Below are 14,638 nucleotides of genomic sequence, written 5' to 3'. Positions count from 1 at the left end.
TAGATTTTATCTCCCTTATTGCATTACAAATTGCACTGCATTACCTCTCAACTACAGTCTGCTGGCTTTGTGTGCACATCCATACCAGAGGAAAAAAACAACAGAAGCTATCTAGGGCATAAACCAGACTTCCATTTGTTTCTTCGTACATGATTCAGTAGTGCATTGGTAAGTCCCTGAGTAGACTTTTTAAATATTCTCAGATTAAATAATTAAAAATGCTTGAGAGAAGTAATTTAGTTTTTCTTTTAGCTGACAGCCCACAAAGTAGATGGACAAACAGCATCCAGTACCTGTGTTAGCTCTTCAATACACAGTTTTGGGCAGAACATACTTAAACTGCTAGATACTGTGTGGCACTCACTAGTAGAATTGTAACCACTACTATAGCTACTGTGTGTAAGGTACCAATCTTAAAAAAGCCCTGACCTAGTGGCTATGTCATCAATGAAATGTAGATGAGCTGCCACTGTAGTCTGATCTCCCCAAAATCAGGCAGCACAAAACGGGAAGTCTTATCAATATTTTTCCTCCAAGTACCTCTAAGCAGTACCCACTGGAACAGATACTTGCCCCTGAAGTGAGGCACCATCACAGAGAACAATTTTGAACTGGGAGAGATGAATAAAACCCAGTCCTCCTGCAGTGAATTTCCTAACTCTAGCATGAAAAATTCTGTTTAAAAACTTAAAAAATGACACTGCTTTCTCCCAGTACCTCTAGTTTTGTGGTACCAGTTAGAAAATTCTATTAAGAGGCATGATGAACACTGAAGAAGCTGCATAGTATTTGACATTTAAAAACACTAATATCATGAAGAATGTGAGCAAAGCAAACAGAGGAATAGCAAAGTACCATATGAAGTACCAAGAACAGGAAAGCAGCATCTAATCAGGAAGAATTTATATATTTTACTAAATTAAAAAAGCTCCCAGAGAAGAGCTGAGTACATGCAGTGTTAAATTGTATCTTTTTTGTGGATAATTACATAGTAAACAAAAACTTATTAATAGCAGTGAACTTCACTATCAAATAATACCAACAGACAGTCATGCAAAGAATAGCTTTAAAGGGCAGGGTTAGCTCTAGCCAGATCTGGATCTAGTAGCCTAGACAAACTTTGAATAAAAATGAATCCACAAAATCATGGGTTTACCTGTGGACCAGTCTGATCTAACACATAACAGAAAAGCCACCAGGTAGCTTTAGCTTGCACTTACATTCTATACTTTGTCCCTTCCAGAACCACACCGGACGACAGTGTCAAACCGCATTCCCTTCTTTCCTGATTTTATCGCTATTGAACAACAAGGGATTTCTCTTTCAGAACAGGAATCTCAGGGGACTTGTAAGTAGATGTCAGGTAACTTTGCATTTATTACCAGACTAGCCAAATATTGTTGATTAGATTTTAAACAAAGACATAAGTGTGTACTTAACATACTTTTTATTTTTCCTATTAATACCAACTGAGACTGAAATGTAAGAATAGATCAACATAGATCAGACAGCAAAAGCTGTTGTTTGGCTTTGTTTTTATCACCATCTTAAACTTTCATTTTGCACTCCATCCAGACTACACTACCAGGTTATTTCAGCTGTACAAAATTCTGTACAAGAGCCTCTACAAAATTCCCAAGTGGCTACTGTTTTTTTCAGCACCTTGCTAATGCCAAGTACACAGCAGAACTGTTGAAACATTTTTCTGCAAACACCAGAACCTCTGAACTCCAGAGGTCCCTCATAACCTGGGTGGTTTTATGATTCAAAGCACACATAGACTTACTTGGATAGCTGTTAAATTTTATTCCTTCACTAGTTTCACTCTGAAAAGCACCAACACTGGAACCATTTCCTCCACATAGTATGAATCACTCTAAGCCATGGCTGAAGGTTTTGAGTTTATTCTGTGACACCCTTATAAACACTGATGAATTCCAGTATCTAAATACCATCTCAAATTAGGTAATGAGGACTAAATTTCTTCTCCATCCTTAAAATTTAAGCATCTTCTTACATAAATATGCTTTTAAAACAATAGCCTTCTAACAAGCTATATTCCATCCAGCTCAGACATTTTAAAATAATCTAAAAATATAATTACATTTTGACTCTAATAACTTTCGCTAAAAAGCACGCACATTTTTAATATCTAGTTGCTTTTGAAAAGTTCAGAATGAAATTAAAACCTAAAATCGGTGAAATCAGCTTCTTTTTAACCATTACCCAGAACAAGTAATGCTATGACATGCAGACTTTACACATCTGCTATACCACTCAAGTAAGATCTAGGTTAGAGACTGAAAGACTACGCGGCAGGCACAGTCCTTACAAGAAGCATCTCTATACAACCTGAGCTGGCAAGTCATCACTACAAATGTGTAACTCAGAAACTAAGTAAAGACTGATGTGACATAGACATCAAAATTTCTACTGCTTCCTTTTTGACACAATCCGTCCTTTGGATCAGATTAAGACAGCGTGCATGGAAATTCTAACACCTATGTTGTATCTTTTGTGTAGATAAACATTTTCCCCAGGGTTGAGAACATAGTACTTTAATTGTATTTAAAGTTAATTGTATAAAGATAAATAAACATCTGGTAGTTACCAGATTCTGGGTTTAGACACCCAACAGGTCACTTCCACATATATTAACAGGTGCTTGCCAAACAACTATCACAACGCCTGAGTACTGTGAACAACCACTGTAGGGGCAGCTCTGTGAACAAAATCCCATATCACCATTCCCCAGCACCGTGATCTCACTCAAAGAATTTAGGACCAATATTTTCATATTTGAGCAAACAAGCTAAATTACGTTCCTAATCCATGTTTGAAATCCACCACTTCTTTACTTCGCAGATGCATACTACAATAAAGTTGTGTGTGAAAATACCAGGTCATTATTTTGAGCAAAAATAATAAATAGAATCATTATTTTCAAAGCTTGAATTTATATTAAAACAGAAGTGGAAAAACACTATGTTACTTTCTGGAAGCATTACCTTTTGGTTCTCTTCAATTTCTGCTCTTAGTTCCGATGAAACAACTGTTTTTGTTATGGCCCTACAGAAATAAAAACATTATGCTGTGAATCATCTTTCTGTTTATCTAATGGATAGATTAAATACCTACTTACCCTACTTTTTGTACCTTTTATATAAATATATTTAGTCTCCTAGTATATAGAGCTGCTATCAGAAGCACTTGCACTTTGTGGCACATTAAACAGTAGGATGCACTACTTTTTCTTATATCATTCATCAGAACATAAAAATGTTAACCACATGCCAACTCGCAGTATTTAATTTAACATTAAGCATAGTAAAGTGGGTGCTGCCAGAAAGGTTAGAGGTGGAGACTAGCAGCAAAACCAGGGGGATTTCACTCCTCATTGTGGGTTCCCATTCCTTTCCTTACATTGGCTCTAGTAACTGCGTCATCACAGAATGGGCAAGTACAGCTCATAGACCTGACTGAAAACTCAGTGAGTGCAATGTCCACTTTAAGAAACTGTAGCTAGCACAATCTTAACATCAGTTAGTGGGAAAGAAGACCAGAATTCAATTTCTTTTTACTCTTGGGTGTATCTTCACCCACTCGAAAAGGAGGAGCTCCTACAACACCATCTTCATAACTCAGGTCATGGATTTATCAACATATTTCTAGACTGGCTAAGCAGGCCAGATTATTACTTAATTTCTTGCAATTAAGTTGAATATGATCATTCACAAAGTGCAAAAACCAGTGGAATTGCTCATCAGTCTCTGACATGAGATTGCCTGGCAAAGTGGATCCCAGAAGAAGAGTGGGATCCAGTGAACAGATAAACCTTAAAGCCACCAAACAGAAAACCTATCCAATAAATTCTTGAGGACTTGATGCAAAAAGTTCAGAAGCATTTCACAACAAAATAGCACAGGTAGTTCTGTCAGATTTTCTACCAGTTCACATCAACTGCCATCTGAGAAAGAAACCCTGAGATTCATTTTGTAACCACAGACTGAAGAACTTCTCTGCATAAACATTCCCCAGTATTTGCTCCAGCTAAATGGGAACTCAGGCATCAACCCTGCCAATGCTGCCTTGTCTCAGGTTCTGCTCAGAAAAATGATTGTAAGAAAACTTCCTAGAACTCATCATTAAAGTTACCTGGCCTTTGTAGGGAAGTTCTGACTGAGATCTTTCATGACCATCAAAGCATCCACAGGGGGAGCAGTCAGAATGCGAGCAGCAGTTTGAAAACTTAAATCTAGAAGGGAGAAAACAGAAGTCAAGAAATCTAAACTGAAAACAAGCCAATGGGGAGTCATCTGAACTTTAGATTTCAACTTTTTTGCTTATTTGCAACCTATGAAAATTCATTTTCCGTCTGCACATTTAGATATTTAAAAAAAATATCTTCCTGTATTCAACTTCTACTTATTGCCTTGAAGTAAGTAACCCTTTCAAAATGAAGCAGTGTATCCTGTTTGCAGGTCACTTCAATGAGTCCAGACCACTGGCTGAGGTGGGAGGACCTGCCCTTCAGAAGGGGTTTCAGTACTTGTTTCACAAGCTAGAAATATGAACAGCCATCTGTTGGATATAGGTAGATTCTCTATGGCTATAACATATGTTCAGCATTTCAAATTACTCTTTTTCAGAGGATGAAAAGCCTTTCCAGAGGCCTCTACAGATGATTTCCAGGGAAACAGGCCAGAGTTGCATGCAGATGCTTTTGAAATAAGGTTTTACTCTGGTCTTGAGAAATCTCATCCTTCCACGCCAAGAATGTAACCATGGAAAGAAACTTTACATTTCCTTTGCTTTTCTGCATTTAGCAGATCATAAAAGTAGTCAGCTGAAGAGCAAGTGTCTTACTGTACTTCACAATATAGAAAGCAAACCTCGTTTCAGAAGTCCTGTGAAAAGAGTCTTTCTAAAAGCTATTGCAACAGGACTCTACAAAGGTGCTTTAGAAAAATCCAGTATTTTCCAATGCAGGAATTCATAGTCAAACTCTCTCAACCGTACACAGCCACTAGCAACACCATCTGTGTAGAACACAAGAAGATATGTTTACATCAAGTTTTTGCAGTACAATACTGAAAAGTCTTCATACAGATTACCTTGCAACTGCCATACTTTTAAAGGTGCCATTTCATTGGTACTTTCCACGAGGTGTTTTCTAAGCTCTTTCAGCTCTTCTGTCAAGTCAGGATACAACTGCCTAAAAGAGTATGAGGGTAAAACAATTTCTGTGGTTTCCTACAAGCAAGTCGGCTGCTAATTCAAATCCTATGAAAAAGTATGCTACTAACACACACGGATAACTCAGGCAGTTAAAAAAATAATAACAAAGCAAAAGATCAACATCTCTGCATCAAGTTTTTTTTATATGACAAACAACTTACAACTGAGTTTTACCTTAGTTTTCCAAACAGAAATCCCTGCACTTCATCAATAGGGTCACTTTCATCTATTACTGTAGCATTCACATCTGTGCCTATAAACACACAGAAACGAACACTATTACCAAGCTATTCAGAAACAGTTCTCACACTCATTTTGATTAGTTTCACAAAACTACAATGCAGTAATCAATAACAAGAAAAAAAGGGCAAGTTTCAGGCTTACTTTTAAACCTGTATCCAAGAGACGTTACCTTTATAAATGAACTCAGTAACAGCTGAAATAAAACCATAAAACCCGGTTGAATTATTGAGAAGGAAAAGCTTAAGACAAGTGGAAATCTCAGAGGCCTAGGCATTGAAGAGGAATTCACTGGGATGTGGAAGCTTTCAGGATGTGACCGCTTTGTAGAGTAAGTGCTGAACTTCAATTGTGAACCCTACCCTGATTTTATCCCCAAAATACATGATAAAAAAATAGTATCCTAGTAAAATCCAGTTCTGTGCTTAAGCATCAAGAAGAAATCTGTGCAAAAGACTCCCACGATCCCCCAGCCAGCTGGACACATGCCAGCTCCAATCTAGATGTTTTATGCTTAAGTCTAACTAAAGGTCCTGACCTTTTAGATGAGTGTTTGCTCCTGGACAAGCCAAAACAGCACAGGCATGAATAAAAGACTGCACAGTCAGAACATTCACAGAATCAGACAGGAGCTGGATGAGAACCATATACCTCTAATGGGCAGCTTACTATCTACTGAGCTATTTGCAGCTCGTAGCAATACAAGTACAGTTTGTCTATTTTGTAAAACATTTCAGATTACTGTATTTAGATTACTGATCAGTATAAAACTTTGCAAGTTTACAAATAACAAATCTTCCTCAGATTTACTTTTTTTTTTCCCCACCTGAAGGTCTTTAATGTCCTATTCTACAAACAATATCAGAGCTTTTGCATGAGTTTTTGGTAACAATGGAAATTAGCACACAGTAATAACAATCTTAAGTTGGATCACCTCCTCCTGTATGTTAGGTTCTCTTAAATATTTTTACAAATAAAGCCCAAAGGTTTTATGTGTCTATGCTCTAGATGGGGGCAAAATATTCTGAGAGTTTAGATCTGTATTTAGAAACTGATAAAACTGCAAAATCCTGAAGAGCCCAATTCAAAATCTGAGTTCTGTTCTCCACAACCGTTATCTCTAACTAAAAAAAAAAAAAACAACAAACTAACACCCCCTCCCCCCAAAAAAAACCCAACCCAACAACTTAATTACTTAAATCCAAGATAAAAGCAGAAATTCTGGGATTTACATGTATGGGTGCACATGTAAATAAGAAGTATACACACAGATTACTCTAACAGGTGCATGAGAGTTTGGAAAACAAAGATCAGTGCTATAAAGAAAGCAAAAGCAAAAACCCATGCAGAATTCTAAGTTCTGTTTTCTGAAAAAACAAGAACAGTAAACACATTCTGCTCTGATGATAGATAAACTAAGGCAAGTAAAGGTAGAGGAATTGCTTTACATCTGCAGAGAGTCTGGTTATCTGGTAAAAAGTTAGTTGCATTAGTAGTGCCACTATGAAGATCTAGTCCAGAGTCATGACTCCACTGTGCTCAGCATTTCACAAAGACAGAAGACAAGTGCCATGGCAAAGGTATGCTTTGTAAAGAACACAATCCCAAAACAGAGTGGAAGAGAAGTGATTTCAGACCTGAAGAAAGAAGAATATCTGCAATTCAAACATTCATATCAAAAGAAATATCAAATTATCTTTGCAAAATTAAAATGTTCACAGGAAAATACTCAAAATAATAATTCACCTTTCACCTGTGTATCATCCTTGGCCTTATATTCTGTACTTTTAATAGCCAGCTCCACACCATAGCCAGAGAGGTAGACTTTTTCTTTACTGGGAGTCTGTAAGGAAAAGCAAGCAGTACAATATTGCCACTCTTTCTTTGCATGCACAGATTAAAAGCTGCCATTTCCCAAAGCTAAGAAATCTCAGGCTGGTACACATTTCACATATCTTAACTAGTAATGTGTAACTGGGAAACAAACACAATGAGTGATTCTGCAGCAATGTACTGTAATAATTATATTTCCTACTGTATTTCAACATTTTTTGAAGTTCAGCAAGCAAAGATAACTATGAACCAAAAAAATACCAAAAACCATAAAGGAAAGAGGAACACAAAACAAAGTTCTCAGGATTCCGTGTATCATGACTCACATCAAATCAGATAGAGGAGGGAAAGGAACTTCAGCTATCAAGTTCAAAAATGAAACTGAAGAGTTACAACAGAGAATTACAAAAAATTAATAAATCTGTGACTTGAGACAAACATAATTAGTTCTGATTTTAATAGGCAACAAGCATGACTGCTTGTTAGTATTCTGAAATATACCGGAGTCACACAACTGTATTGAGATCTGCTGTGCAATACACTTAATTTTGAATGTAAGTATTCCTCCCAACACTGATAAACAAATTACTTTAAAAAAGAAAAGTGGTGTATGCAGTGAGTTACTTTATTTTATTAAAAGTGCAAATGTCACTAGAAGTGAACCAGCTTTTTTTTTTTTGCACTCAGGTCTCGCTACTAGCTGCTACACTGCAGGTTTTAGCAACATTAAATAATATTCAAGAAAAAAGTCAAACAACTCAAATTTCTTGCAGCTTCTGAAATGTAGAGTTAAACACTAATCCAGTGGCTATAGGCAATTTAGTGGAGGGACATGGAAACAAGGACTAATTGCACAAGGACTGGTAAGTGGTTCTGTAATAAAATTGCTACAGAAACAATGCCTTTCATTTGAAAATGGTACCATAAGGCTAATCCCTGATTTTCATATTAAGTAATTAAGTGGCCTGACTATCTGGTTCCTATAATGTAATATAGGTAGAGCAACATTTTTTGAGATTAGAGTCTGTAATTAATCTGAGATGTTTAACTCTGCATTTCTAAAATCAAATGATTCTCTTATTTAAACAATCAAATTTAAAATATCCAGTATTCCTCGGCTGCATGCAATAAAAAATAAACTTTGAGTATTCCAGATAAATATCAAGCAGCAACACATTATGCAAATGTCAATTTAAAGGGAACCAACTTAGGCGAGTTTTCTTTTTTAAAACCCAGACCAGTTACTCTTTCTATGTCAAATACCTTTGTTACAATGCACAACACACAAATATACTTACAGCAATATAGTGTCTGAGGACATAAGTGATTTCTCCTGCCTCAGCCTTTAAAACAAGCCTCTTATGATATCTGTAGAACTCCTCTGAGCCAATCTCAGCATAAAGTATGACGACAGGACTTTCAGGGTTTGACACTGGGTATTTGTGGTCCCCTTTGAATAAAAATGGCTTTGGCCTAAGAGTAAACATTGAAGATTATCACACTGTGATTCATAGCATTTCCTTGCTCAAAGCAAAAATTTCTTTTTCTCACAGTTAATCACTGTTCCTGTCTTCACTGAATGCATATGTCAAGCTATTCCTGAACATTATCAAGGTCAGCGGCACTTGATGCATGTTGATAAAGCTTTGTTAAAAATGGGCGTATGAAAATCAAACAAGTAGTTAGGTCTATTTTGAATCTAATATGAACCTTAGTTTAAAAATTAGCCACTTCCCTTAAATTTCCAATTACCTTTTTTTTTTCCTCACAATGGTGATTCATAAATTCTGTATAAAAAAAAAGTAAAAGGCTAACAGAAAAAAGGGTCCAGGAACTCAAGTTCAATTGAACCCTGTCACTGACTTAGTATACAAACAAGAAAGTGAATGAGAAGACTATTCTCAACTTCTGTTTTCAAATTTTGTTTAAAATACAACAAAATATTTAAAATACTCCCAGTGAGTCAGAGGAATAATGTGTGAGCTGCAGATGCCATATGTCTGCACATTGACAAAAACCCCTTTATGCTTACAGAAACCAGACCTACCAAGATTACTATGAAGACAAACTGAAATGTAAGGGTTTAGGTTTCTTTTTCTAAAGAGGTATTATATAGTTTCTTTATGTTGCTAAAAGTTACAATCAAGTTCTGTTCTTGTAAAGAAATCCGAATTTGATATATATATATATATATTGTGGTAAATTTTCTTTGTTAATGCTGAGAAAATTATATAGGGAAAAAATACTGTGCATGCTTTGAGCCATTCATGAAACAATCTCTCTTATATTAACTATCATTTTAATACACAGCCCAGCGCTTTCTATTCTCCCTACATACTAAAGGCTTTACATACTCCTGAAAATTCCTACCATCCCTCAACAATTTGTTTCCAACTTTTCCTATGCACATTCTTCCTCCTAGCAGAATATCAGAGAACAACGGATAAGAAAACAATCATTGCAGTCCAGCTTAATAAGAGACTGCCACTTCTGTGCAAGCAATGGACAGTATAAATCAACACTGAAGAATGTAGAAACCACTGGTTTATTACAATCTCTTTCCAGCAGTAAGTCTAACTAGGTTAAATTTTAAGAGCTAATCCAGTGACAGGAAATGAAGTAAATACCTTTCTGAAGCTGCCTGTAAAAGGTTTCCAAGAGAGTCAAATTCACACGTCTTCTCCCCATGCACAGCAAAAAACAGGGTACAGCCCTTCGGTGGAGGTTCATCTGCTGCTATCTGTATTAAAATATTTGTAATAAAGTAGGTTGAATGTTTGCCGTTAGAACAAGTGAAAATGGTAACAGTGTAGCTGTATAGCAATCGGTCTTCTTCGATTTCCTGAATTCTAAACTAGTATTTCCTCCTTACTTATTACATAATTTAAATGCAAGGTAAAAATTGCAAATTTGAGAGTTAAGTCTTAACTTATTAAATATTTTTCCAGTCTATTACTATTAACTGTAATATTAGTTCCAGGCAAAAAAACATGAGGCTTGCAATTGTAAGGTTTTAGGTTGAGGGTTTTTTTGCATTGCGCATCAGAAACCTCTACATTTGTTAATCATCAAATGATAAAATTACTCCAGATGAAAAAGGAAGATCTTCTAGTATTACTTAAGTAAAGCACATAATAATGTGAGACAATCTGCAATGAACTATATGATACATCGAGTTTGAAAAAGAACAGAGAATACAATGAACTTCCATTCATTGGTTCTAATCATTAGAGCTATATATTCATGGATCACTATCTTCACATAAGTACAACTGGAAAACAGGAACAGTAGCAGCAGCACAGGTACCAACAGAGGACCTATAGGGATTTTCCTCGTAAAAATCTTCACACAATTATTAGTGCAGTGGGCATCAAAGATATGCAGACATGTCAAAATCCAAATTCTTTAGTCTGCTCTAGACAGATGGACTCAAATTTGGCACTCAATTAAATTAGTATATTTAACATACTAATTAACTAACTTCAGCTCAGCTGTATGGAGCGTTTAATCAGTTCAGGATTTTTTATACTCTCAAATGTCTCCTTATACAGTTCGCTCCTTCCTGGGCCTTAGGTATCGTTCTACAAATTGTTTGAGGATTTCCTGTACTAACCTGCTGAAAAGCTTGAACTGTTGCAGAGTAAGAGCGTAAAGACAAGGAAAATTTTAACAAATTCTGCTGCAAAGGTGACAGAGTCTGGCAGGCTACTTTCAGCATTTCATGGTAAGAAGAATAATCGCTACCTGCAAAGTCAAAGAACAAACAGTTATATTTCTATACCATGCTCTCATTGAAGAAAGGCTTTTCATCTTAATTGTGATTTATACTAACAGAAGCCCGTGGCATTAACTGTAAATATGCACATGACCATTACTCCTCACTTTTTATTAAAGCCAGTTCTACAGATGGACGAGAGTGAACTTCAATAGAGATCCATGAGAGTAAACTTAAATACACGCCTGAGGGTGCAAGCATAGGCTTTGGGAGGTGGCAAACAGTTAAGAGCTCCCATTTAATTTCCGTTGAGAAACAGAAACAGAGAGAAAAATAATTTATTATATTTTATACTTCATGTTGAAACAGAAACTGGCAAGTAAAACATGTTTCAGGCTCACCCACTACAGTTTTGTGAAATGGATACCCAAAAGCCCTGAGCACTTTGCAGTAAAGACATTACTGAAATCAGTCCTCATTTGACTTTTACAATACTAACACAATGGCAGATGAAACATTTTAGTTTATTTTTCAACCATATCACCTACCAGTCATCAAAAAGAAAAAGGTTATGAAAACTTACCATCCTGTTCAGATGTCTTAATATTTTGACTGGCTTCAACGAAATTCCAGAATTTTTCTTGACCTTCTTCTGATAAAAATTCACTGAGTAAGAAGAGAAAAGTTAACTAAGATCTATGAATTTTCTCTCAAGTGACAACTCTAATACTTTGTAAAGCCTACAGAAAGTTAGCTCCCACCATATGTTTACCTATATCAGAAAACCATGTTACTAGAAAAAGTAGTCCAGGAAAGCTAAAAACCAAACTCCAACAAGTAATAGTTGCAGGCCAGGAGAAACACACAGTACACGAAAGAAGCTTGTAAAGCACTTACTAATCTCTCAGAGACCACTGGCAGACAGCAGTGTGCATCCTGGGAGCTCTCTTCCCTAAGGCATTTCTTTGCTAGGTATCTTTTATGAGAGACATTAATTTTTGTTTACTTTGCTGTAACAAACTGTAATTTTTTGGAACTACTAGCTCTGGTGGAGGTTTTTGTTTGTTTGTTTTTAGATGAGCAAAGTAAGTCACAGTTTCAAATCATGATGCTGTTGTAATTAACCATACATTAAGCATATTATTAGGTAGGTATACAACATGAGTAAAATAATTATCTAAACGTTGCTAACAACAAATACTTTATCATGTTTAAACTTGCAACATGCCTCACATGCTAAAGGGTGCTACAGCACAAGATCCGAGCCCACTACCTGCCACAATAGCTTGTGTGTTCATTTCAACCTGTTCTGACCTACGGTGGTAAGTAATTCTTGAACAATTGGGTAATGAATTGCAGTGCTGGCCTAAGAAAATGGAACAGCGGGAATGATTATACACTGCAGTGCTGTATTGTTCTGCAATTTACCCCAGAAAAACAATCCTACTTACCCAAAGTCTTTGAATATCATGGTTAGGTTATATATCATGTCTTTGGCACATTATTTTAATGATTTGCTTACTATTTCACAGTCTCTTACTGTGAGTTTTTCCCCAGCAAGTATCTTGCATTTCTGGGTATTTAAATCCTGGCATTAACACCTGAGCTTTGCATTTAACTGTTCAAGGATTTTCAGTCTTCAAACCTCAGCTTCTATAGAGAAGGTGACAGAAAAATAACTTCACCTAGGACACACTTATCCTACCACCCAAAGCCATGCCATCTGAATGAAACCCATCGATGCTCAACTATTTTTATGTGAACCAGTTTGCAATAACGCAGGCAGAATTCTGTATGTGGCAACACCATTAAGAGATACAAAATTAAACACACACACAAAAAGCTAGAAGTCCCTTTTTTTTTTTTGCATAGACATTTCCAAATTAGAATACTGCAAAATGAAACGATGGTGACTTGTAAAGTGCTAAGTAGACTGGGAGTGAAAAGACAGCATTTTGCTTTCTTTTTGCTTTTTAAATTGTGTCTTTAAAAAAAAATAAATCTTTACTACCATAAAAGAAATCTCCCCAGGCTGACTTGCACAACTCTTAACAAAGCAGCTGACCTAAGATAATCAATGCACAACCCACATGAACAAAAATAAACTCAAGCTTAACTGAGCTAAACGTACATGAGCAACATATATCAAAACCTGCTGCCATCACTGATGTGATGACAAGACCATGCTAAACCTCTCTATTGAGTGCTTTGAGTAAAACTTCATAAGGCAAAAAATACTATTAATTGTTATTAATGTTTGTTCTAATGCACAATGAAAGAATTTACCATGCAAAAAACTATCTACTTGAAAATATTCAGCCCACCTCCCGAAACGCAGTAATGATCACATTCAACTGTTATTGCTGGCAATGAGCTAGCAATGACCAGAATCCACAGCACCACAAACGAAGAGAACACGTTACTTTATCCTCTAAACATACTCTCATTTGTCAATGACAAAATCACAGTGCACTTACCTTGTTTCAAGTAATAAAGGAGTTGAAGACCACTTCGTAGTTAGAGATGTTGTCACAGCCTTAGAATCTCCTTTTACAAGTGAAGAGCTGAACCAGATTCCAAGAACTGCAATAAGTATTCCCATTTTATAGAAGCCTAAACAAGATGAAGAGATAAAGTTAGTTTTGCATCATCTCTTTTTATAAATACAGAATCTCACACATTTTGTGATTCAGTGGCCCATTTAATGCAGTACATCAGTGAGATAATCATACTCTCACTTGGGCTTACAAAATCAAAATACTATGAAAACATGAAAAGGGACAAGGACTTTAAGATCTGACTCCTGAGCTGCAGTTAAACCTAAATCAACTCCAGCTTCCTCTATGTTTTCCAATAAACTTGCTTCTGTTCTGGGACACCCACATCATACACGACATGCCTTAAGAAGAGGTGCTACAAACAGTGCATATTTCAAACTAGGTGGAAAACCAAACCACTGTTCATGTTACAGGAAGTACAATCACATTTTGTGTTTGCACAGATCCACCAGCTGGCATACTAACCAGTGCCAGAAGAGCCAGGCAAGGTTAAGGTTTCCTAGTCAGCCCTTCAGGTTCTGCTGGGTACTGCGGACTTCTCTGGGGAATGAAGAAACAAGCATTTCCTGGATGCACTAAGTACCACCAACTTTAGAAGCTGAAAAATGAATGAAATCATGAAGACAGACTCAAATGATACAACCTACTGTGAGAAATGAGCCAAAAATCCCACAGAAATGATGTCATTTCTTTATGCCCTTCATGGCTACTTTCATACCTATATGTTCTCTGACCTACACACCATAACAAAGCAGAGTGGAATTTCCTTGTCCACAACTTTTAAGCTTGTGGAAGACCCGAATTCTCCTGTTAGCTTTCCATTACAGTCTCCAAAAGTTCAAGCTTTTTCCCCCCCTCTCCGACTAGAGTATATTTACTCCACACCCAATATACATCCAGGCACTCTCTCACTTCTTAATCCTTATTTTTCTGGATAACTCATTTTCCATTTCACCCCTGCTACTGAAAAAACAGCCCACTCAGATTCCAGGTATATTACACCCAGCAACCTGTCAGGATCTAACCTGTGTCTCTTTTTCATGATGATCTCAAT

The 14,638-nt window shown here is 36.4% G+C and overlaps 1 protein-coding gene across 3 annotated transcripts in view; it reads right to left on the bottom strand.

The window, feature by feature from the left end:
• The window catches only part of UGGT1 (UDP-glucose glycoprotein glucosyltransferase 1), a 45,992-nt gene extending 31,788 nt beyond the window's left edge, over window positions 1-14,204 (bottom strand). For all 3 annotated transcript variants that reach the window (XM_026855445.1, XM_026855446.1, XM_026855447.1), the window contains exons 1-11: window positions 14,050-14,204; window positions 13,504-13,639; window positions 11,610-11,692; window positions 10,925-11,055; window positions 9,939-10,051; window positions 8,610-8,784; window positions 7,225-7,321; window positions 5,413-5,491; window positions 5,115-5,215; window positions 4,156-4,255; window positions 3,009-3,069 (exon numbers count right to left, since the gene is read on the bottom strand). In XM_026855445.1, the coding sequence (XP_026711246.1) occupies window positions 3,009-3,069; window positions 4,156-4,255; window positions 5,115-5,215; window positions 5,413-5,491; window positions 7,225-7,321; window positions 8,610-8,784; window positions 9,939-10,051; window positions 10,925-11,055; window positions 11,610-11,692; window positions 13,504-13,628 (1,065 nt within the window). In that variant the 5' untranslated portion in view covers window positions 13,629-13,639; window positions 14,050-14,204. The remainder of the gene's footprint in view (window positions 1-3,008; window positions 3,070-4,155; window positions 4,256-5,114; window positions 5,216-5,412; window positions 5,492-7,224; window positions 7,322-8,609; window positions 8,785-9,938; window positions 10,052-10,924; window positions 11,056-11,609; window positions 11,693-13,503; window positions 13,640-14,049) is intronic.
• Window positions 14,205-14,638: the final 434 nt, after the last annotated feature.

Source organism: Athene cunicularia (assembly GCF_003259725.1).
Source record: "Athene cunicularia isolate RWA chromosome 9 unlocalized genomic scaffold, athCun1 chr9_part2, whole genome shotgun sequence".
NCBI classification, from domain to species: domain Eukaryota; kingdom Metazoa; phylum Chordata; class Aves; order Strigiformes; family Strigidae; genus Athene; species Athene cunicularia.
This window is presented reverse-complemented; position numbering and strand designations above follow the sequence as displayed.